This window comes from Coturnix japonica, chromosome 5 (assembly GCF_054131305.1).
Source record: "Coturnix japonica strain WE chromosome 5, WE-NBRP24, whole genome shotgun sequence".
NCBI lineage: Eukaryota > Metazoa > Chordata > Aves > Galliformes > Phasianidae > Coturnix > Coturnix japonica.
Window position 1 is genome coordinate 52,501,769 of NC_140667.1, and position 25,700 is coordinate 52,527,468.

At 45.3% G+C, this 25,700-nt stretch overlaps 1 protein-coding gene across 1 annotated transcript in view; it reads right to left on the bottom strand.

Annotated features, from left to right (window-relative positions):
• LOC146760845 (uncharacterized) overlaps window positions 1-23,270 on the bottom strand; it is a 56,252-nt gene extending 32,982 nt beyond the window's left edge. The window contains exons 1-3 of the mRNA XM_085549829.1: window positions 23,164-23,270; window positions 21,642-21,749; window positions 14,243-14,406 (exon numbers count right to left, since the gene is read on the bottom strand). Coding sequence (XP_085405955.1) covers window positions 14,243-14,406; window positions 21,642-21,749; window positions 23,164-23,270 — 379 coding nt within the window. The remainder of the gene's footprint in view (window positions 1-14,242; window positions 14,407-21,641; window positions 21,750-23,163) is intronic.
• Window positions 23,271-25,700: the final 2,430 nt, after the last annotated feature.

The following is a 25,700-nucleotide window of genomic DNA, read 5'->3' on the forward strand; positions in this document are numbered from 1 at the left end:
TTGCTCATTTACAGACTGCACTTCCAGCTACAAAAAATAGCACAGACACTAAAACAATCTTCGGGAATCAGATAAGAGCTCCTCCCAAGAGGAAGAAAAAGATTCCTTTCTTCCCTTTTCTTTTTTTTTTCTCTGTACTTAAGAAGGCTGATGTGCTACCATTGTACATTTCCATTCCAAAATCCCTCACAGAACCCTTGAGCAGAGTTGGCTCACATGTTTGTTCCTCCCCACGCTCAGATGCTCACCACAAAATCATGTAGAATCAGAGAATGATTTGAGTTGGAGGGGACCCAAAAGCCCCTCCAGCCCCACTCCCTGCCGTGGGTCAGGCTTCTCAGGGCCCCATCCATGGCCTTGGGCATCTCCAGGGATGGGGTACCCACAGCTCTGGGCAGCAGTACCAGGGCCTCACCGCCCTCTGTGTAAAGTCACCAGACCCAAGCTGCTCCAGCTTATTAACCAGGACCCTTGTTAGCTCTTGCTGGTTGGTTTTCTCTCATCCTCGTGACTTAAATAAGCCCTCAAAGGGGCTCCACTGGCCCTGGAGATGGGCAAGATAACCCCTGAGAAAATGCAGATGGGAGAGGGAAGGGAAAATGGGACTTAGTCCAGTCCTTCTTCCCCCTCTCTTTTTCTCAAATAAACATATTTTAAACCGTTCTCTTTTCTAAAAGTGGAGTTTTATAACTCCCTTATCTACATACACTGACAGATAAGGGCTCTGTATGTATGTCTGGTCACGCTGCGAACTCACTGTCCTTTGCTCCATGTATCTGCACAGAAACAGACACTTGCATGCCAAAAAAAGAACCTTTAAATCCTACCTAAGCACAAGTAAATAACTAAAACACAACAAATGGCACTGTACAGCCCCTCAAGTGGTCTCCTTGTTCATCCCCCAAAGCAGGGTCAAATTACTGTGCATCGCCCAAGTCAATGCTAAAAATATCCATTGGCTGAAATTCCAGCCTTCCTGGGCATCTGCTTCACTCCGCTCTCACCTTTTCACCCTTTAAAACTTTTCCTGGCCTAGCATGTCCCTCTCTGCAGTTGAAGCCCAGGGAACAGCTCGTTCCCATCCCACTCACAGTGCACATCTGGAGATGGTTACCTCTCCCACTCTGGTTCTGCTACATTTGCATCTCTGTTCTAAGCAGACAGTGGCAATCTGTTTGAGGGGAAAAAGCAAAACAACAAAGAGACAGTGGCTGGAAAATGCACAAAGTGGCTATGAAGACGGTGCTGGAGGGGAGAGGATGTGGCTCATGTTGGTGATAGAATGATAGGACAAGAGGGAATGGCTTGAAGTTGTGCCAGGGGTGGTTCAGGTTGGATATTAGGAAAAACTTCTCTGAATGAGCAGTGATACAGTGGCACAGCTGCCCAGAGAGTGGTGGGGTCACCATCCCTAAAGGTCCTCGGGTACTGTGGAATGTGGCACTGATGGATATGGTCAGTATGGTGGGGGAGGGCTGGGGTAGGGATTGGGCATCTCTGAGGTCTTTTACAATCTCAGTGACTTTATGATTCTATGAATGGGCAGCAGTATGGACACTAGACAGATCAACATTGGTCTGAAGCTGGTCTGAGTATAACATTTGTCTCTGTTCCCAAACAGCACTCCCATCTCCAGCACAGAGCATGGCCTCTGCCTACGACAGCACCTTGCCATGTGATTCACCTCCACTGAGCAAAGCACATTTCCATCCACTTAAGTCACCAAGGCATCTACAGACAGGAGCATTTGTCTGCCTTGCAGCACAAATGTGCCCCATCAGCAGTAATGCCGCAGCATCATGCACGGGTTTGCTCATGTTCCCATTCTCATAGAGCCTCTAAAATGCATGGGAAGAACAAAAACATGCACGAAGTGATGCAGCAGGGACGGCAGAAGAGAAAACAGGCTGCTTATATTCCTGAATGTAATTCACCAGTGACTCTTTGCCCTTTATTAGCAGCATGGACTCATTGAGCATTAGCTGTAAAGCTGAAGTTATCAACACGGAAGAATTTCTTGAGTCTTGGTTGGAAGGAAAATACCATACCCTTGAAAACCACACGCAGTCACAGAATCATTAAGGTTGGAAAAGACCTCCAAGATCCCCAAGTCCGACCCAAACCCACCCCTGTCATGCCCACTGACCACATCTCTCACTGCCCTATCTCCACATTCCTTGAATACCTCCAGGGACGGTGACCCCATCACCTCCCTGGGCAGCCTATCCCTTAACAAAGCTGCATGAGTTTTGCTCAGCTTGGTCTAAGAGGGATGATGCAATCCCACCTCAAGGTGTCAGAGCCTCAGGTCAGTCTAAACACTTCCCCCAGTCCCTGAGATGCTGCTCTACATTTTGCTGTACTGTTTTCCTTGGCAGCTGTTTTCTTTCAAGTCAAGCTACGGCTGCGCTGCTTTGAGGTACTTACATTCATATTCTTGATTCATTTCTTCCCTAATCACTTGGGATACTGCATTTTACAAAAGGGAGTATAATTAATCTTCCAGGTTTGTACATGTGTGATGAAAAAGATGTGATCCGTGACAATTTAATGCCCCAGCTCGCTGCTAGACAATGGAAAGCTCTGAGTTATACCCCCAAAAAGCCACACCCAGGCTCACAAAGACTGCAGCAGCTGACAAGCATCTTTTCCAAACTCTTAAAAAAGGAACATTTTTGGAGGGTTTGCTGTTGTTTTGTTTTTTATTGCTGTCATTTTTAAACTTGGCCTCAAAAATCAGTCGCAAAAGAACAAAGCTGGACATTTATTTGCTGGGTCGAGGAGCTGCAGAAGCTGCTGCAATTCTCACAAGGTTATCAGTCATCTGGGAGAGCCACTGAGATGCATTTCGGAGGGTGATTTCCATTAACATCATCCTGCTCCCCTCTTACATGCATTCCTGGCAGCTTCCATCTGACCTTCTGCATTGCTCGCAAACAGCTTCATCCCATCTCAATCACTCCCTTAGATGTTAACAGCCCTGCAATGGCCAACATCGATATTGGCTGCCCATAACAAAGCTATTACAGTGACATTTTGGTAGGAAATGGTGGGAAAGCTGCAGCAATCAGACAGAGCTATAAAAGGTTAATGAAGATGAAAGGACATTAAAAGCAGAGAAAAAGCGCAGGCAGCCAGAGAGATTTTGGCAAGATTTGCTAAGCTGCTGCCTAGCCACATGCTAATACATTTCCTGCATTTCCCAATCGTTTCCAGTAGCCTCAGCAAATCTGTATCTCGGGGTGAATCAGGAGGAACGCGGAGCTACTGTGTGGCTGGTAGCATTTGCAGTGCTTCTCATCCATTAGTGAGCAGAACGTTCCTTTCTGAATGAAGTTTGGGATTAAAGATCATTTTGTCTGGGCACTGTGTCACCAGGGAGCTGAAGTCATGAGTGCTCGAGCTCAGCCATGGGAAACTCATGGAACTGAGGGGTTAATGCTGTGCTGCTCACCTGGAGGAGATCTCTTCTTAAGTCCCCCCATATCTTTGGAAGGAAGATGTTTCACTCCATGCTGTCAGGGCTGCTAAGAACAACCAGCCCTCTGGTACTGCTGGGTAGGGCAGATGGTGCAGGGTAATTTTCAAAGCAGAGTGGAGGAAGCTTCTAAATTTCTCTCCATCCTCATCCCCGGACAGTTCCTGATACCACATTTGCAGTGTAATGTTCAGATTTTGTGTATATGGAATTTCACTCATTCCCTTTGGAAAGCCATTAAACACCGTATCAGATGTCCTCATTGCACTTTTCTTTTTTGGTTGCCATGCCATTGTTTCCCTCATTACCACTCCCAACAACTAAAATATTCTTCCTTCCTCACCAGCACTTCAGGCTTTCAAATGACTGCATGCTCTTACCTAATCTCTCCCCTCCTCTCCTCCAATATCAGACTGGTGCTTAGCTAAGCTATGCACACATCTCCTTGTCAGCATTGCCACATAAATCATCCTCTCCAACACAACACGCTGCCGGTGCTATTCTCCAAATTCCTGCCACTCATCACCACCGTGTTGTAGGCAGGTGCCAAGAAGGGGACAAGGTGCCACCTGGAAGGGTCAGAAAGCCAATGGATTTGCAGCCATATTCTCCCCAGCACTGAGCAAGTACAACCCAGCCCATCACCCAGCAGTTGTTCTGTCGTATCCTTAGATCTCATCCTTCATATGGCCAGCCATCAAAGCTTCACCATGTTTTTTGCAGCTTCCCCGTCTCACTAAAGAGCAGATTAGTTTTAGCTGTGTTTACTTAGCTGAAGTATATCCAAAGCAAGCCTAGCTTTGTTATGTTGCTTGTTTCTCCCTGATCCTCCCAGTTCTATAGGTCTGACTATGCTGCACATAGTGCTGACATCATTTATGGAGGCAGGGTGTTGGACCAGCTCTGCCACCAGCACTCTCTGTAACCAGAAGATACTTCTTTCATCTCAATCACTCATCCTCCTGCAACTATTAATGACAAAATGGCTTAGGTTGGTAATGGGGCACCCACAGCTCTGGGCAGCAGTACCAGAACCTCACCATCCTCTGAGTAAAAAATTATTTCTTACATCTAACATAAATCTGCCCTTATAAAGCCATTCCCTCTTGTCCTATCACTATCAGACTGTGTAAAGAGCCAGTCTCCCTCCTGCTTATAAACTCCCATCAAGTACTATAAGACCACACTGTGCCACTGCCATCCTAAGTGGGATTCCATGTGGCAAATACACTGAGACCACCCAGCCCAGGCAGCAGAGACCCGGTACATGACAATCCCCATGCTGACACCATTCTCAGCCTCAGGATTTCTGCAGCCATGACAAAAGTCAAGCTGGCATTCAATTTATGCGAGCTGCTGTGTCTGCACTGCTTTCAACCAGCTCTGTGAGCAAGTCACCCCGACCAGCTGGATTCATGAGGACTGTAGCCAGTCCTACTGCACACCACGTCAGATTAAAAGGCAGATTAGAAACACCATAGAAGAAATACTAAAGAAGAGACCTCACGTCCTAATTGTTTTCTGTAATAGGTAGGAGCTCAATTTTATTTTTCAACTCCTGAGTGTTGACAGCCAATATTTTGGTGTGAAAAAGCTAAAGAAGCAACTGCTACCTCACCGTGAACAGGTAGCAACATCCAGAGTTTAATCTTACACCTTAATTTGTTCTTAATGTTCGCATCGTGGCAGCAGCCAGGAGGCATTATCAAGCTAAGTGCTCCTTTGTGTCAATACACAGCAGCAGAAAAATCCCTCGCCCAAATGAGCTGTGATTGTTGGAACTGCTGGAAAAAAGCCACGCTCTCTCTTGTGTCTTATTAATGCACTTTCAGCAACAGAACTGATTATGATTCCTGGTTTGGATTTGCTCAGATGGAGCTTGGTTGGGTTTTTAATCCTCAGGATAAGCTGGGGATGGAGAATTGGCCCTTTAGGTGTGAGCGCATCTCTGGGAAACAGTTTGCACTCACAAAACGAGGCCAGTGCCTGATCAGGGGGTGGCAGCTGATAATGAAGTGTTGATCAAGGGGCAGGGGGGGATTTTTGGCTTTCACGAAGCATCAGACATCTCTGCCTGATTCTGTCCCCACAAGCACAGAAACTGAGTGCTGAGGAGTCTCAGTTTCAAAATGGTGCCCGAAGTCAATGTCCCTTCTTATTCTCATGGGTGTCAGTAAGATTTATCCAGAGAGATCTTGTTTTACAGCCTGTCTCCTGCTTGTTTGTTCATTCTGCACTCTGGTTCAGGAGCTGCTCGACCCTCCCCCAAAGCTCTCCTGCTCTTACTGGAGGGCTATAAATCCTAACGGGCTGCAGCCCTGTCCATCATCCCTGCTCTGTATTAACCCTGTGAAACTTGGTCACCCAGATCTGTGTTTCGCAAGCTTTGAATCCTTATCCACTGCTAAAACCCTTCAGACAGCCAAAGAATGAAATGTGTGCAGCAGCAGGCATTTCTAAAGAAAACTTGATGGCTTTCTGACACCCGACACATGCAATTCCCAACAGAGTTAATTGAAGCTAATTCCTCAAAGGCTGAGATGAGAATATCCCCATAAATTATGTTCCTGCTTCATTCCAGACAAGGACGGCATGAATGCATTACACGCAATCCCTCCATTTACAGTATTAAAACTGGCAAGTCAATCAAGGAGACAGCGTCAAAGTTGAAAGCTGAAATTCATTTTCAGCCCCACTCAGTCTCTACTGCAACCTGAAGGGTTTGTTTCTCTTCGAGGGCATCTTTCATATTTCCACACACAGCAGGACCCCCTTAGGAAGAAAAAGCCTTGTCCACAGATGCAATGTGGGTCTTCAAGAGCCCCAGCCTGGGGGTTTTGCTGGGGTGGAGGTTTTCAGGGCCATTAACAGAAGCAGCTTTTAAAGATTTCGCCAGAGACTTTTGGGCTTTCCAAGCCAAAGGGAAAACAATGTGGGACAGGCAGAACCGCGTCTGCTGCTGCTGGTCGCTGGAGATGGGACAAAGACGCTCGGGCTCTAACCTATAGCACTGCTACTGCCAATTCGCTCTCATTAGCACAGAGTTATTTTTAAATCCTGTGTTTTTTGGACACAGTCCTAACGACAAGCTATTTTTAAATGGCAGTCTAAAGAAATGAGCACATTTTGTGTGCCATTCATGTCACTCTTGTAGGGACTGAAATATCACTGAATTGTACTGTGGGGATTATGCATATTAAAGCCAGATTCCATACAAACTGCCCAGCTTCAGGGCTGCTCAAAATCAGAAGACCCAAAAATACATTTCTGGGAACTTGCAGGAGCTCTGGGGGTGTAAAAGTTGCAAATGGTTTGAGCTGTGGTCCACGACCAGTTGGCATCTGTCCCAGGTGAGTGCTTTGGATATAAGGAAGAGGCTTTTTACCGTAAGGTTGGTGGAGCACTGGCACAGGTTGCCCAGAGAGGTGGTGGATGCCCCATCCCTGCAGACACCCACGGTCAGGCTGGATGGGGCTCTGAGCACTGATGGAGCTGTGGGTGTCCCTGCTCATTGAAGGGATTTAAGCCAGATGGCCTTTAAGGGTCCCTTCCAGCTCAAACCATTCTGTGATTCTACTTCATGTTGAGTTGTGGAAAAATAAACACCCACATGAAGAAAACATGGAAGGGTCTTCCAAGTCCCACCATGGTTGAACCCCAAAGGTACGCTCTAACTTGATAGAGATTCATGAATAAGACTTTGGCATCATATGCCACATGATAAATGACCCATAAGGCAACACTGTTATCTTCTTTTTTTCATTTATAACGAGTCTTTGACATGCATCAGTTGGCAATTAACATTTGCCCCACGTTCAAGGCCAGTCATGGTGAATGAGCAATAATTCTTGCTGGAATTAGTACGCTTTGGGGGCCCAGAGAGACCTCACAGCTGCCTCTCTTGACCTTCTGCACAGTGCATAACCCAGTCCCTGCCTCCAGCCCATAGCTCCTGACTGAGCTATGACCCATCCTCTGGAAAATATGCAGACTCAACATCCAGAGGATGAAAAATCCAACTTGTCCTTGAAGGGCTGTTGCAAGGTTAGCTGCTTTCCTTCTTCAGTCCTCCAGCTCTAATTAAGCCTGTTTCCATCGCAATCTTTCCTGCTAGAATGAAGCACTGCCTCCTATTAGAAATGTCTCCCTTACACAGGTGTTCCAAGATGGCAATCAGGTCACCTCCTAACCTCTCTGATCAGGGGGTACCATCTCATCCCGTATTCACCGCTGAGGGTCTGCACATGCAGTGATGTTACTGGTCTCTAATGAGCACCAGTTGCCACAGGTCAGCTGAGGTTTGGTACACGTCCACATGGATGCCCTTCACTTTGAGTTAAAGGAGGATTATCCTTTAAATTCGTATATATTTTTTCCACTTCTGTCTGTTTTGGACAGAGTAAATCGTGAATGAAACATTCAGTTCAAGATGCCATTAAATGCATTGACACAGCAACCTGAGTATATTTAAATGGAGAAATACTTATCTATAAGAAAATATATAGCGGTGATTTAAACAGTTTCCTTTTTTTAATGACTAAATGGCAAAAATGGCATTACCACTTTAAACTCATGTGAAAAAAAGCACCATTTTAGGCAACCCGGTAAAATTTCTACAAATGAAAGGCTGAAAAAATTACTGAGCATCAGTGATACGTGAGCAATATAATGTTCTGCTCCTCTATTCTACCCAAGAGATAATGTTAATCCTTCGGATTTATTCACAGCGCCTTAACTAATACTGTAATAAATGGTATTGACAATTGAACTGACTTCTGTAAGAAATTCATTGTGTTTGCTGCACAGACAGTAAGAAATGCCTTTGCACTCCTGACAGGAGATCTAAATAAAATTAAAGAACAGAGAACAAAGGCTGTAGGAAAATCAGATAGGCAGAGCTGATTGGGGAGTGTGACTTGCTTGTTCTGGGATCATTTCTGTATATATCCAAAGCAGCAAAATGCAAATAAAAAAATAACACTGGAGGTTCTTCTGTTTAAACACATGAAATTTCAGTTCTTTGTTTCCCTGCATAGGCACTGCTAAACCACTGACCACCACATGGCACTGGCTTTGAAAAGGCCAGCCAAAGTCTGGCTGAATCAGTGCAATCTTATTAAAATACAGAGCAGTTTAAATGTATTATCCCCAGTGACTTACTGATGGCTCAATTGCTGCTACAGTCTATGCATGGCTTCAAGTGAAGAAACTGTATTTGTTTCTGCCTTGTCTCTCCTTTGCAAAATGGTCTCAGAGGTTATTGCTATCGCTGCCTCATCAGCACTCAAAGGAAATAGCTTCAGAAGCAGAACTCGAAATGTCTCCTCCTGCATTAGCAGTATATAATTAGGGGAAAGCTGCATTCCTTTCAGCTGTGCACACAAAGTCACAGAAAGCGTTTTCTAGAAATGGCCTTAACTAGGGTCAGACAACAAGAATCGTCTATAAGAGCATTCAAAGGAATTAATAGAGGTTATGAGCTAATTTAGTCATTCTTCTTTAAAAAAATGAAAGCAACAAAATACACACTCTTGTTAAAAAGAGAGCACCTGGCACAAGCAAGAGCTGCCAGCCTGCCACAAAGAGCAGCCGATTACACCCCTGTGGTGTGCATGCAGCGAATCCACAGCATCAGCAATAGCTCAGGATGAGGCACCAGCCCAGAACCAAATCCGTACCACTTAAATACCAACCTATGATTATTCCTAGGGAATGGTAGATAAAAGCAGCCCAAGGTTTGATTACAAAAAGAACATGCTGCATGAGCGCTTGGCAATAATTATTAAGGTCCTGCACTGCCAAGGCTACGGCATGTTCATAGAGTCATAAAATCACAGAATCGTAGGAGCACAGAATCATAGAATCATAGAATAACTGAGGTTGGAAAAGGCCACTAAGATCACCAAGCCCAACCCCTGCTCACCCCCACCATGCCCACTGACCATGTCACTCAGTGCCGCATTGGGACCACTCACCTCCAGGGATGGTGAATCCGCCACCTGGGTACCTTCTGTTCCACCCAGCCACATTTGAGTTGGATGTTAGGAAGAATTTCTTCTCCAAAAGAGTGATCAGGCATTGGCACAGGCTGCCAAGGTGGTGGAGTCATCTTCTCCAGAGGTGTTTAAGGAAAGGATAGATGTAGTACCTTCGGATGTGGTTTAGTGGGCAACATTGATGGTAAATAGACAGCTGGACTAGACGGTCTTAGAGGGCTTTTCCAGTCTTAATGATTATATGATTCTGTAATCCAGGTGACACCATCAGCTCAGCTCATTCCATCAGCAGAGTAAATTGTCTGCTTTGATGATTTTGAAGTGTCTCTCAGGCAAACCACCTTGTAACAAACCTACATCTGCCCTCCTCTAGTTCCCAATCATTGGGATCACCTGGAGCTAGAATCAAATCAAAGCCCATGCTGGAGGCTTGGCTTTTTAAAGCAAGGTGGGGGTCAGCCTCTTCTCCCAGGTAACAGTGATAGGATTAGAGCTTGTGCTAGGGGAGGTTCAGGTTGGAATAAGTGTTGCTGTTTCCAAGGAACACTACCTATTCTGCACAGACGAGATGTAAATCAAAAGTAAGAAGGGGGATTCTGAAACATTTTTAGCCACCCGTGAGGTTTCTCCCACCAGCAATTCCCAGAACTCAACAGATTTCCTTTGCTGAGCTTTGACATTTGCCTCATTAGAGACATAGGAGGAGCAAATGTGGACAGAGAAGCTGGGGGGCCCTGAGGATGTGACACCCCACAGTAAGGGGAAATGGCAGGAACACAAGCACAGAATGTGAACACAAGCATGACCAGCCCCAGGTGTGGGCAGTCACCTTGGGAGACCACCATCAGCTATCGACAATATGCAACACCTGGTAAAGCAAAGCCATCCCCTTGGTTTGTGAGATTATAAAAAGGGGAATCAGGAGGACATGAATATCATTGTGTATTTAGGTGAACATCATGGAACTTCAGAAAAAGGAGTTGTTCCATATATTGTGCTCATTTCCCCTTTTCCTGAATACCTTAACTCACCTTAAATTGCTTTCATTCACATCTCAAGCCAGAGCCAACCTGCCCCAGCCCCCTGCTGCACCATGTCCCATATCACTAACAGCACCACCCCTACTTTTTCAGGCTTACAACCCCCTCGCTTCCTTCTTTGTTGAGGGGCTAATTTTGCAGCCAGCTGTTCTGACTGCTTCACAATGCCTAACAAGATTTAGATCATTCCCTGCTCTACCTCTGTGATGACGCGGCAGGCTCTGCCAAGAGGAAATCTTCAAAGGCCTTTGCATAATGCCATAACAAAACTGCTGCAACCAGCCAGATCTGGACTCGAGATCTCCCTTGGCAAGCTCTGCTGTGTGAGCAGACCCCAGTCCTTCCTCCCCTCTGCTTGGCTGCCTAGAGAAGGCCTTCCACTCCTGGTATTATTTTTGCTACAGAAGAGTGCTTGAAAAAACAAGCAGTAGGTTGTCCCAGACCTCCCAGCTCCGGAACCCAATGCCTTCCACAAAAATCTGGAATTTCCAGATGTGCAGCGAAGATGCAGAATCCTTTTGCAAGACGGACTCAAATCTGAGGCAGATCAAGGGTTCGCCGAGCACAGATGCCTCTTTCCAGGTCTTTTAACTGAGTCCAGCGTCCTCTTGGTGATTACCCAAAGCTTTGTTAGACATGCAAATGAGACACTCATCTTGGATCTCCTTAGATGAGGACTTTGCGATGGGTTGCTGCCCTACAGTGACAAGGGAAGAGGCTTTTTGCTCCTATTGGAGACTTGCTGAGTGTGCACAGGAGAGCAAGCCCTCAGAAACCAAGGTTTGGAGGAACTGATGGCATTACAGACTGACAGTTCGCCTGTTCAGCAAAACCACCAGGAACAGAGCATGGAGCAGGAAGGCAGCCAGCAGAGATTGTTGCCTTCTGTGCTCATATACCCTTTTGATCAAATTGCCTGTTCATTTCTACAATATAACTCTGGCCTCACCCAAAAAGGGGCTTTGGGTGCTGGTACAGAGTAAGAGAAATCATGCTGACACCATTTCAGCATCCAGCAGACCCAGCAGCATCTGAAACGCTGGGTTTTCTCAATACTCGTGCTAAGAACTGCTGAGAAATGCTGACATTTTGAAACAGTCCCCAATGGACTACTGCAATTAAGTTATGGGCATGGCACTATTTAGTAGCACGTATTATATGCTGCAATTTCAGATAGTTCAAATGTTATCAAAGAATGAAGCAGGCAGTTATTAAGTAGTAACCTGGACACAGTAAATATTCAGCTCTCTCCTGTTATTCATTCCCCTCTGCATTATTTTTGATTCTAAAGCACTTTGTTAGGACAAGGGTATTATGCAGTGATAGTAATGGGAAGAGCATGGATCAGGAGGTGGAGAAGATGGTAAAAAGAGGGGTGAGAACGTGGGGCAACTAATGGGCAACCAGCAGCTCAAAGGTTGAAACTGCCAGACTCATTTTGGAAGGGAACTAATGCAAAACAGCATCCCAGTGTAGTGCCTTCACAAGGGCAGACTGCACAGGAGAACCCACTAAGAGGGCTGGGCAAGATGATCCCTTGAAATCCCTTCCACCTCCTATGATTCTGTGATTTGTTGTAATCCAGTGACCTGCTGGAACAAGGAGTTCTTCCTTTGATCCAGGGTGATGAAAGAATCTGATGTCCCAATTGGTCTGCACACACGGTATTATGTAGAGCTGGTCTCCAAAGCAGCACAGTCTGCCCATCACAGTACTATACCCAGAATAATAAGTTTTGCCCCAGGTAGATGAATTCTGCTCACCCCAGGGCCAACTTCAGCTCCCTACCACAGAGCAGCAACTTGTTTCTAAATGCCAGGACTCAAATGCCAACATAAGACTCAAGGATGGGCTCCCTCATACAGCATCGGAGCATTAATTCCACATGCTGCTGTGCATTGCTAAGCCATTCTGGAGGATCCCACAGGGCTAAGGAATTAGCCTGGGGCATGGGAAAGCTGAGCTTCATTCCTTGATCTGCCACAGAAACCCCAAGTGCCATTGGGCATATCAGTCAGCGCCTGCACAGGGGTCTCCTAACTAAAATAGGGATAGGAACCCTGTGAGGGTGTTGGTAAGAAGATAAACATCCTACCATCCAGGAGGTGCTGCGATGCTGTGATAACAGGGGCCATGCAAGAAACGAAGATAAACAGTTTCAAAGCCCTCAGCTTTTTTGGTGCTTTCCCTTCTGCACTTGACATACTCAGTGATATCACACAACCAGCTTTGGTCTTGTTTGCTCACAGCTTCCAAAGTATTGGAAGCTCCCAGTCCAAATAACAGGTCTTACCTCAGAGGCTGTGATCTTTATAACAACAATTTACACCCTGTGTTTTAAAGGGAGAAAGTAGAATTCTCCAGAATGCTTTAAGGCCAGTGGACATACAGCTTTGCACAGTGAGCTCCAGAATGTCCTTGCCTTTTCCCAACATTATCCCATCAACCTCAGTGGTTCCTTTGGAACACGCTGCTGGTGCTACATCCGTAGTGGTTACAAGTTTTGTTTTGCCCATCAGCACCCGAAACAGGAGTTTTAGGAGCAGGGGAAGAATTATAGATAAATCATTCCCCAAATGCTTAAGAAAAAAAAGAAACAAAATCCTGCACATACTTTCTAGGATCAGTGGTTTAATCTTTCATAGACAGTGAAGAGCTAACAGATGACATGAAGTCACTGCAGGAAGATGTAAACAACCCATGAAAAAAAACAACCCACTGCATTTCAAAAGATAGGACACTTCTGAGGCTTTGGCATTCTAAACAGAATTATCTGATGCCAGCACTGTTTATTTGGTGTCTGAGGTCTCACACGCAGGGCTGCCACAGCTTATCAGGGAAGAGTTGTCACCCATTTAGAGAGAAGCTTTAAGCTAACAAATTCCTGCACTGTGGAGATACCAACCACATGTGAGAATGGGGATGGTCGGGTTTGTTTTCCATGAGGGAAAACAGCAGCTGGCACTACCTCTTTCCTTGTGATCAGCCCCAATCAAGCAGCATAAGGAAGTAATAGCTGAGTCAATTAGAAATCCTAGATTCAGTATTCCAGTTATCCAAGGTATCCAATATGAATATGCTAAATACCTAATAGAGTCATTAACTTCAAAGCTCTGCATTACCTGGCTGAATTATCCTACTTCCATCCTATTAGAGGATGCTTAAGAGAGGAAGAAGCTTTCAGTCACGCTCAGCTTTCATGCACAGTTATGCACACTGCACCTCAATCCAGCAACAAAATGGTGTAAATGACTTTTTTTTTCACTTTCTGGAATGACTGTGCTGATGGGTCAAGGTCATTCTGCATGTCCGTACAACATCAAATACCCTTCTTGCCCTTTGAGAACCTGTGGAATTACAGTTAAATATGCTGCAGTAGCTTGTTCCTTGACATTAACTATGGAATTTTGTTGACATATGAAGAGCCGATTCCCGTCGTGTTGCTCAGCACTTACCCCATGCCAGCCCAGAGCATGCTTGAATAATTCCATCTAAGTAGTTACAAAAACAACAGAACTCAAGAGAAAAGGCTCCTGCAAAATAAATAAATAAATAAATAAATAATATGGCACCATTCCAGTTCACCAGCTAAACACTTCCATCTGATATTCAAAACAGACAGGTGGAAAATTATCCAGAGACACACCATCGTGTTCAGCCTGAACAAATGCAAGACAGACTAAAATGGCACGCTGGACAGTAATCCGCTTCAAAAATAACTGTGTTACCATCAATCCTCTGTTCTTTCCAGAAGATGTGCAGGCTGTCCTGCTGTGGAAGAGGCTCACGTGTTTGAGGATTCAGGGGGAGCTGTAATTTATGTTTTCCTCCTTGCTTGGTAGGTTTCAAAGGGAGACCAGCTTCACCTCCATCACTTTGTTCCACTTTTCTCCTAGACAAATAGAGTCATGGAATCATAGAACCGTTAAGGCTGGAGAAGACCACTAAGATCATCAATTCAATAGTCAACCCATCATCACTATACCCACTAAGCCATGTCCCTCAAACAAAACAACTTGCTCAGTGGGTTTGTAAGGTCTGCTCGCAACAGTGCTGCAACTAATTACCCACAAAAGCCAGGATGGAGAGCAGGCTCAGATCTGCAACTCCCCTGCCATCAAAAAACTAACACACATCACAAATAGTGATGCCCAAGGTCAGCTCTTATAGCAACAAGATGGGTTTTCTCCTCACCTAACAGGAGAGGCATCCAGTGTAGCTGTGACACTCAGCACACTTCTACCTCACAGGTTGCAGAGTCAGCAGTCAGTGCTTCTGACATTGCAATGTCCATTAGAAAGACATATTAGGGCTTATTATAAACAAACAGGCTTTAGTACAAGGAGCTGTATTTCAATTAGTTAAGCCCTGATGCCAAACTTGGTCTGTTTCAGAAGCAAGATAATACAGTGCTCACACACTGTTATCCTTGCTTTTCAGTAGCTATAGATAAGTATCATTAAGTCACTGTGAAAAAATGCACTCAATTATCCTACGCTGTTATTACTTAATCTGCGTTTCAAAAAAAGCTTTACACTGAAAAGATGGTAGATAAAGACTAAGTATTGCAGATAAAGGCATTGCTTCACTGAATATATGCTGTAAAAGCATGAGCTGTGGTTGTACACAATTGGATGAACCGGGCTTCTCTCGACATTCTCATATTGTCAGAACCACAGCCACAGCAGGCTGCTGGAGAGCTAAAAGCCACATTCAGAGGTAGGCTGGGGAAGGAGCCTGCTTCACACAGAGAGAGGCTTTGCAAAGACTTCTGTAATGCCTAGCAATGAATCTCCTCTCTGCCAAGGTCTATCCGAGCATTACACGTATAGCCAATGTGCATATGGCACAGCTGGGGGTGACAGTCCAATTTGTAGTTGGCTCAAGTGGGAAGAGAAGCTGTATTCAGAAGACCAGGGCCACCAGGTTCTTGTTCTCTACAGTTATAGTGAGAGGTAGCACAGCTCATTCTCTGAATACCCACGTTTGCATTACAGCTGCAGCCTCACTCAAGTGCTGTGTACTTTAATGGCCCCAGAAAATGGATCTGGCACTCTGAATTTACGACAAATTGATTGAATACAGATGTCACAAAAAAATGCCTCTTCCAAGTTCAACGGCATATGAATGGTCTTAGCGTGCCCCCAGATAATCTGACTTCTGTGCCCTAGTTTGCTGCAATAAACCAATTGGGAGGATAATAATATGCTGTCTCTGTGTCGTGAACCCCTTGGGGAAAGGAGCTTTTTAATTGCGTGCACAGCCCATGACCTGGTAGGCTCTAAATCTCACTGGATGGTGTGCGAAGTTAGAGTGGGACTTCAGCTGAACACCCTGAGCTCATGTTACTGTCTGGATTAGCAAAACTTCAGACTATTAAACTGTCTGCATTCTACAGGCGTTGCTGGGAGTTTTGTTTCCCTGCTAAGCTAAGCCCTTTTTTGTTATAGCCAAAAGAAGAGAAAAAGGTACAAAAGCACAGAAGTAAAAGCAGCATCAAGGTGTTGTTTGGCCAGTCCAGCAGATACAGTACAGAAATACTGACAAGGCTTAGTGGGCATGGTGGTGATGGTTGGACTAGATGATTTTAGGGTCTCTTCCAACCTTAATGATTCTATGATTCTACATCAGCTTTGTAGGAGAGCAGAGATGGCCAGAGCTCACACACTCAGGTGTCATCCTCTTACAGAGCCTGCCTAAACAGATATATTTACACTGACTCCTTCTAATTAATGCACTCTGCTAGACCCATTGCCCTCTTCAGCCTGCACATACAGAGCAAGACCCCAATTTGGTCAGCTTGTACAGCTTGGGGCAGATAAAGTGACCTCAGAGCCATCAGACCATCCCCAGGAGGATGACTGATTGATCCTGTTTACCTTTGGTACCGCAAAGCACTTAACATCAGGTTGGGAGAATCACTGCTTTGTAGTTGTTATTCTTATGGTCTTCAAGACAGAACTATTTGTTTAGGAGCATGATAAGAGTGTTCAGACCACTGGCTCCTGGGCAAGGCTCTGAAAGTCCACCACAACAAACACAAAGTAATAGCACTACATTTGTTCTGCAGAGTGTTACCAAGTCAACTTGTTCCTGAATAGACCCCCATCAAAATTACAGAAAGCCCAATGAATCCCACACTCTTTAGCCCACAGCTGTCCCCAAAACCAGGGGAAGAAGCCTGCAGTGAAGGTACAGAGGAGGAAACGTTGGGAGCAGACTCTCCTGGTGACTAATGTAGCCGAGATAAACATCTCGATGCTCACTAAAACATACAGTATCACGCGCAGATTAAAGGCTGGTTCAGAGATTTTGCAAGCAGCCAGTGACTCCTACCCAGCCATCTGCCCAAAAAGGGCCTCTGACTTGTCAACCAATCCATTTCCCGCCAGTGCCACAGGCTGGGTGATACAGATCTCTGCTGTGTTTTTTTTAGGAGAGCTTTGATGTAGGAGCTCCGCCGCAGCAGCAGCCCCCTTTGGGGAACAAAGCTGCAGTCTAGCCAGGCTCTTCACCAGTTGGCCAGGTATTAGGTTCTTATTCCCAGCTTCGGGGCAGCCCTATCACTAACCTTTCCCTCTGACCTTTTGCAGGGAGCCTTCTGCTCAGGGCCATCTGTGTCTCTTAAAGCATTTTCTTTTTAAGTGTTCACCTGAGCGTCTGCAGCGAGCAATTACTCACACACTGGTTTGCATCAGTCACAAAAGCTGTAAGCTTCCAATTAACCACCTCATGCCTTTTAATGATACAACGCTAAACAAGGAAGAGAATTAGAAGGAACATCCTTAGAAGTGGTTTGCAGCAGGACAGAGCTGTCTTTATTACTGTTTATATTAGGGTAGCACGTAGGAAACTCAGCTAGAGGCTGTGAAAACAAATAGAGAACTTGGGGAGTTAATTTAATATGGAGAATTTATAGTCTACGGGACAAGACAGAGTTGGTAGATGAGGTGTAGAGTAATGAGGAGAAGACAATGATTTTCTAAGGGCCAGAATAACCTGCCAGCACCCTTCACTCATCTCTGCCAATTTCCCATATCCTCCTTTTTCAACACCACTTCAGGAGCGTGGAGGCTGGCAGAGGGCTCAGCAGCACACAAGTGCTTCCTTGACTCCCAGAAGACCCATGCAGCAGAACGCAGAGGAAAGCACTGTCATCATCTCCAAGAGATAGGTGAAGATACTGCACCTGCTCGGAAGGTTTCAGGCAAAACTGCATTTCAGAGGAATTCACCAATTCAGCAAAATCTCAACAAGGTGAGTCAATTTTGCCCAGGTTCCCATGAAACTCACACGGGGCTCCAGATGTCAGAAACCTGCTGAGTTTCCTGCCTGGCCACCCATCTGGTTCCTCCATCATTCAGGTTTCCAAGGCCTTAGGGCAGCCTGCTGCCAGACAAGCTGTTTTGCAGGAGGGGACTTCAGAGCTCCCACAGCTCTCATTGGGATGTCTCAGATATTAGACCATCTCAGGGGCAAACACAAGAGTTGGAGAACTGAGAGGCCTGGTGCTCCTGAGATCATCTCTTCTGCTAGAGACTGCAAACCGGTACATGATTTCTTCTGCAAAATTTCTACTGTTTTGGAAGGAATTCAGTATAATTTCACCCAGAACCATCACTTTAAGCCCATTTCCAACAGCCAACCTCAGCAGGGCAGCAGTAGACAACAGCAGCCACTGAACTTCGGTTCTCTTCCTGTTGCTCTTAAGCAGGGAGCTGTGAATCCCTGCACAGCCCACCAGAAACCCTGCAAATCAGTCACATCTGAGTTGTCTAATTTGAAGGACAGGTGACAGAAACTACAACACAGTTCCGTGAGCTCCCCAAGACAGCAGAACAGTGAAATTTCTCTACCAACTTAATTGAAATACTTGCTATGTGGAAGAGTACACCTCTGATGCTGTGAGTGGTCCCAGGGCTCAGACCAGCTCATCAAACTCACAAACAGAGGAAATGAGGAAGAGACTCGTTGATAAGAATCATTGCCTAAATCATTTTTTCTATGATTTGCTAGAAAACATAGGGAAAGGAGGACAGATGTTTCAATGACTGAAACAAGATAATAATACCAAAACAAAAAGGACTGAAACCTAAAGGTTTCTTGTTCTGCTTCACGTGGCACTGGATGTTTCCCCCTGCTCCTGAACCAAGTGATAGCAGCAGCTGCTATGCACAGTCTCCTTTGCTTACCCTTCTTAGTCACCAACGGGCTCCATTGGGAGCATGATTTTATCAATGCTATGAGAAACACGTTTCTGGAATCTGTTGCTCCCAAAGAAATCTCTGCAATGTGTTGAGCAAGCACCGGGGCTCCTCCTCAGGATGCAGCCAGGCATGCTGTGAAAGCTGAGAGCTCCTGAGCATGCTGCTGGGAGGCTCTCTGGGGAAACATCTGGTGGAGACACTGACACAAGCTGTAGGTTTGTGTGGGGCTCGAGCAACAAACCATCTGTCAAGACCTGCTTATTAGGATGTTTACTCACAAAATTGGCCTTTTCATCAGCACACCGTGAGTGGTTTCTGAATGCAGCCATGACCACCAAGAAAGTGGTCTTGCAGAATCAGTCAACAAGCACAAGAGTGAAGCCAGCACATAGGGGCATTGTTTTTTAACACAAGGACCAGCTACATTCTGCCCAGCGTCATGGTTCCCATTTTGCTACCCCCAGTAACTGCATATCAGTCAAATCTTTGGGGTTTTATTTTGATATCAATGTGTTCTTTGGCAGGACAAAGAGCCTTTTGTTTTCTTCCCCTGTGCTAAAGCATTGATTCTCTGATATCCTGTAGGGATGATGATTTATTTTTGTCTATTTTATTGTCTTTCCTGTTGTTTTTCCTGCCCATATTATGATGCTTTTGTTAAATGAAAAAAGAGCAGAGAGAACACACCAGAATAAAAGAAAAGCTCAGCTCTCTGCTCACTATTTTCCAAACATTAAATCCATTTCCTAGTTTGTACATTTGCAATGGATCTACAGAATTTATTCAGACCAAAGACAAAAGTGCCCTGAAGTCACAGGGAACACCTCCACCCCTGCATGACTTCATAGCATCACAGAATCGTTAAGGCTGGAAAAAGACCTTCAAGATTCCCAGTCATCCAGTCCAACCATCAACCCACCCCACCATGCTCACTAAGCCATGCCCCTCAATGCCACATCTCCATGGTACTTCAACACCTCCAGGGACAGTGATTTCATCACCTCCCTGGGCAGCCTGTGCCAATACCTCACCACTTCTGAGAATAAATGTTTCCTAATATCCAACCTGAACCTCCTCTGCTGCAAATTAAGGCCATTCCCTTTCATCCTGTCACTGGTTGCCTGAAGAAGAGGCCAACTTCAAACAAGAGACAGAGGACCAAAGAGGAAAGATGAACAATTTTGCTTTTCTGAGAAAGAGGAAAGAAGAGAGGAAGGCTCAGAGCACCATAGTACCATATGTCTAAGCAACACACCCAGGGCATAGTAGGTCTTTGTAACTGGACCATGGAGGAAACGCACGCCTGAAATAAAATGTCAGCAATGAAAGCCTCTCCCATGGCTAAGATCGTCTTTCAAGAGACGTGTCAGAGCTCAATACAGGAAAAAGGAAGCCGTGGGGACCGCAGCAGAGATCAATATCTCCAGGGTAGAAAGGAAACTTATCATTTGACAACAACAATAAACATTTCTGAGTGTGCTTCCTCCTGACGCTCCTGTGGCATTTGGTCTCAGACAAAAAGAGCCTCAGCAGAGCAGCAGGGCTGGGCAGTGACAAATCAGAGAACCTCGGAGTGGTTTGGGTTGGAAAGGAACCTTAATGATTCTCTGGTTCCAATCTCTGCTGTGGGCAGGGACACTTCCCACCTCTTGTCCTGTCATTACAAAGGTTGTACTGACAACCCCTGACAAAGAGGGTCCCCAGTTTTTCTGTAGCTCCCCCTTTGTTACTGGAAAGCCACAATGAAATCCCCTTGGAGATTCCTCTTCTCTAGGCTGAACAAACTCAGCTCCAGCCCTCTGGTCATCCTTGGGGCCCAGCTCTTTGCTTGCAATCATGTAACAGGGATTTAGCCCTCAGATACCATGACTGAGGGTCCAAAATCTGGATGTAGGAGATGGGGAACAGCTTGGCTCCTCTCCCCAGCAGATCCCCTTTCAATCCTCTTGCTCCAGGCTCTCTCTGCCCATGAGCTTCCCTCCCCCAGCACCTCCTCTCCTTGGGTAGCACCCAAGGCCTCTGCAGTGGCCAGGAGAAAATCACAGAGCTCACAAGGAACCTATAAAAGAACTGGTAATTAGGAAGAAGAGACAAGGACAAGACAGGAGCCATCCATGGCAGCTGGAAGCACCAAGCACCATCATTTATCAGCCATGAGGAGGTAACCTTTGAACAGCACTCGTGTTCCTCTCATCCAGACCCATCCACAGCTACCAAACCTCATTTGCAGGAGCATCTTCAGCTGAAGCACTGATGGGTGATGGGCCTTGGGTGCGATGAGCTAGATCCAAACCTCCCAGACCTGATATCAGAAAAATATGCTGCGGGTATCAGTGAACTATACAGGTACAAAGTTGCTTTGGAGTGTTCTGAACAGTGCCATGAAACAGTAATGTGTTGACTATACGTGTTGTTCCATAGTTGAATCTTAGAAGATACCTGGGAAAAAACAGGCATGCTGCAAACAAGAAGGGGATGGATTCCTTTTCTTCCAAGCAACTGAACATCTAGGAAAACACTACCACAGAAATTCCATTTCATACAGTGTTTGTGTTTTAATGACAAGCCACAGTTTATATAATTAAGAACAAAAGAAAAGCAGTAGAGGAAACACCAGAGTGAACATGGTGTCTGCAGTAGCCTGGAGGCACGAAGGTGGCTTAAGCAATAGCAGTGATTTGGATACCCAGGTCAATAGCCAGCACTGCCCTTGACCTCATTGGCCACAGGGTGAGGCAGCTGCTCGCGTGATGTAGTCAGGTGCTGCTCCTGTGCTTGGTGCCACATCCTCTGCAAGCTGATCCAACTGGATTTACAGAGTGCTCTCTTATCAAACCTGATGGATTTCCACTCCCACTCCTTTCCCAGACCTTGCCCTGCACTAGGAGACATAGAGCATGACACAGCATAGAGGACTCACCTTACTTCTAGAAAGAAAAGGACATCACTGCGTTTCTGCCTTCCAAGGCTCTGGATTTTCAGCAGACTCCTACTCGTTCCTGTATTTGCCTGCCTGAGAGAACAGAACCTCAGGAAATGGTGTCAGTCAAGAGTCAAGGAAAGAAAACTGTAATGTGATACAGGTCTTACCCACTGAAACACTGGGAACGTCTCATTTTACAGTGGTCCCTTCCAAAAGGAAACCAACCAACTGTAAATAATGTGTCTGAGAGGAGAAGACAAGCTTTTAACCCTTCCCTTGCCTTTACTGTTTGCTCAATCAAAGCATAGCTCCCCTTGAAGCCCAGCAGAACCAACTCCTCTGTGTTTTATGGCTCTCTTCTCCAGACTGAGTAACCATGAAACCCTACTCTTTTGCCAGTTCCAGAGCCCAAAACTGAGACTTGAATATGATTAGCTAAGCACAAGAAGGGATGTTGACTGGATATTAAGAAAAAATCTCTGAAAGATTGGTGAGGTATTGGAACAGGCTGCCTGGAGAAGAGGTGGGGTCAGTGTTCCTGGAGGCATTCAAGAACTATGGAGATGTAGTAGAACACAGCTTAGAGGGCACAAGCACATTCAGTCTTAAATGTTTCTCAGTGTTTTAGCTCAGTCACCTCAAATACAACAAATAACAAATGCATCTGTTCCTTTTAAAATACTTCCAGATTCAGGATACTGCTCCTATCCAGTTCAGGTGAACAGTTTGACGCAAGTTTCACCACACAGTCTTGCTCTGAAGGGAAAGCAGAGAGCCAGCAGGGAGTCCCTCCAACATTAGCCAAGAGAAGTCACCAGGACATCTGGCACAGACACGTTTCATTGGAACACTTGGAAATTCAAGCTTAGGGACCTTGATCTACCAGCACTCCTGAGCATGCGCTGAGTTCACTCCTAACTGTAAAGTATACAGAGCATGTGCTGAAATGCTTCACTGAGTAAGAATGAGCTTAATCACTTGCTTAAACACTTACTGCATGAGCACTTCAGAGATGAAGATTGATTATATCCTTCTCCTCCCAGTAGCTCAAGCTTGCCCTTCAGAAAAGCCCATGTCTTAAGACACAAGGCTCACAGAGTGCAAGGAGACACGGGGAACATATATTTCAGTAGGTTGCAGTCTTTCCACCTCTCTGCCCTTGGCCACAGAATAACATTTTTGGGGGGGAGAAAACACTTAATTTGCTTGCAAAGCCATTACATCATGAGGACAGAGTCCAAATCATATACATTTTCCTTCGGGTTTATCATGAAAATCTTAGTTCTCAGGACTGCAACTCCTTTAAAAAGAACAAAAGCCAGATTTTTCAGAGCTTGGCTCATTGAAGCCAAGTTATTAATGCTAATATACTTTATTGATCTTAAAGGAATACAGCATGGAAACAAAGGCCATTAATTGAGAAAGAGGCTCTGTTTACATCAATAAGCCATTCCACACAAAAAGAGCAGATCCAAAGTGAGATCCCCATGGGTACAATATATACAGTTTAAGTGTTTACTTCAGCCTAGAATTAGCATGGTTCCCAATATCATTTGGACCAAATTTCTCCACATCTTTGGACCAGCCATCACAGTTCAAGGCAGCCATCACTGATTCAGGCCCCATGTCCCTGTCCAGACAGAAGCACATTTGCTGTGCCCCTGGAGTGAAGTGTCTATGTAGAAGTAACCATTGAAAGAACTAAATTCTCCAAGGACAGCAGAGTCCCAAGGCAAGGTGCAGTAAATGCCCAGTGCTCTGCCACTAGGACAGTTTGTTTGAGTTGGAAGTCATCAACTTTTTCTACAGTTTAGGAGCAATTGTAGAAGGATGTAAAATTGCTGCCCAACACTGAAGCCTACTGTAGGCTTGTATATCAACCATATCCATTGCTGTGTTTCCATTACAAGGGGAGGATGTTCAATATAATAGAATGATAGAATCATCTTGGTTGGAAACTACCTTCAAGATCCCCAAGTTCAACCATCACCCTGACCTACCAAGTCCCATCACTAAACCAAATCTCTTAATGCCATATCCACACATTTCTTAAATACCTACAGGGATTGTGACTCAGCTACTTCCCCAGGCAGCCAATTCCAATGATTGACCATCATCTACACAAAGAAATTCTTCCTCACACCAATCTAAACCTCCCCCTGTACAACCTGAGGCCATTTCCTCACATACTACCACCATTCATCCAAGAGAAGAGACCAACATCCTCCTTGCTTCACTGTACTTTGAGACAGCTGTAGAGAGTGATGAGGTCTCCCCTCAGCCTCCACTTCTCCAGACTGAGTAGCTTCAGCCCCTCAGCTGCTCCTCATAACACTCTTTTTCTAGTCCCTTCATCACCTTCATTGCTCTTCTCTGCACACGCTTGAGGAACTCAATACCCTTCTTTTATACTCTTCAGAACTGAACACAGTATTTGAGGAGCTAGTGCCATGTATGACAGGACAGTCCCCCACAAGTCCCTTTCTGCTAGGCAGCTTTTCAGCCACTCTTCCCCACACCTGTATCACTGTATGAAGATTTTGTGACCCTGGTGTAGCACCCATATTTCATCTTGTTGCATATCACACAGTTGGACTCAGCCTATCAACCTAGCAATCCAGACCCCCTACAGAGCCCTTCAACTCTCAGGCAGACCACCAGTCCTGCTTGAGTTGGTATTATACAGGAGTTCAGCACAGACTATGTATGTGAAAGTGTGGAATTAAATAATTTTGCTATAGGAACGTGAGTGACCAGGAACGCATGTCCATTGTTTGAAGAAGTATATGCCACCATCAACCAAGCATGAAAAGTAAACTTCCTTGCATGACAGTGCAAACCTCATTTTCAGCAACAGTTCTGAGCACAAAAGAATGAAGAAGACTGGGAGAAATCTGCTGCATAGACAACTTCCATGAATTAAACCAAGATCACAGTCTTCTCACCTAAAGACTCTTCAAAGTTGCAACAATCTGCAGAGAGAGCATGCAAGTCTGGCCACTCTCTGAAGTCCATTCACTCAACGTCCCTCCCAGCCTTCACAGTCATTAATTGGGGATGGTAGAGCATATATCCTCCCCTCCTTACTGTAATACCTTGTCTATCTCCTTTGAACTCGCTGACATTACATCCGTATTGCTACTGCCAGTGGCAGCAAATTCCTTGCTGAGCAAAAATAAAAAAGGAAAAGCACTTTCTATTATCCCTTTTAACTGATCCCCCACTTGCTTCCATATGTCTCCCCTCATACCAGCACTGTGGGATTTTTAAGTCCCAGAGCAATTGTTTCTTACTGCAGTGATCCATCTATTCTGTTTTGCCAGAGAAATAAAACACCATTTCCACGCAAGGAGCCTCAACACAATCCCTTTGGAGGTTTAGAGCAAATCATGGGAAAAGCAGACTTGAAAGATAGATTTGGGCTTTACAAATTGTTTCTATTGGTTTGCAGTCTCTGTATCCTCTTGGAACTGAGCACAGGAACTGTCAGTGTGAGGATTACGCTGCAAAGAGCTGAGAATGGTTCATTTTGTCATACTAGCTTAGTTGTATGCATGATTGTTGGTTTCTCCAGAGACACAGACTAGATGCTCGATGCAGCTATTAAAAATGCCTTTATCACATGCTGCAGGAGACCCAAGCCCAGTGTGATGAATCATCTGTTGAGCGGCCATCACAGCTAATAAAAACCTTCTTGCTCTTTGTGGCAAAAACAATTAAGGCTCCTCAAGGGTGGCTTTGTTGGCTGCCACCTGAAGACCTCTGACCTTTCTTAGAGTCAACAAACAGATTGGGGTTAGGGAAGGTGTCTTGTTGTGGGGAGTCTGTTTTCAGTCCTTATCCAGGATGAACCCCATGCCAGAAGAAAAACTAGAAAGTTTGTACAGGTTGGATAGACTCCCTCTGAAACACCTCATCAGGGAACGGCTGGGAGATGTACAGCAACACTATATAACCTAAATCACAAGAAACCCAGCCAAAGGGGTCTGCTCTTGCTAAATGTTTGCTGTGCTCATCAAGCATAGGGGTATAAACCCAACCATCCTCACCACAACT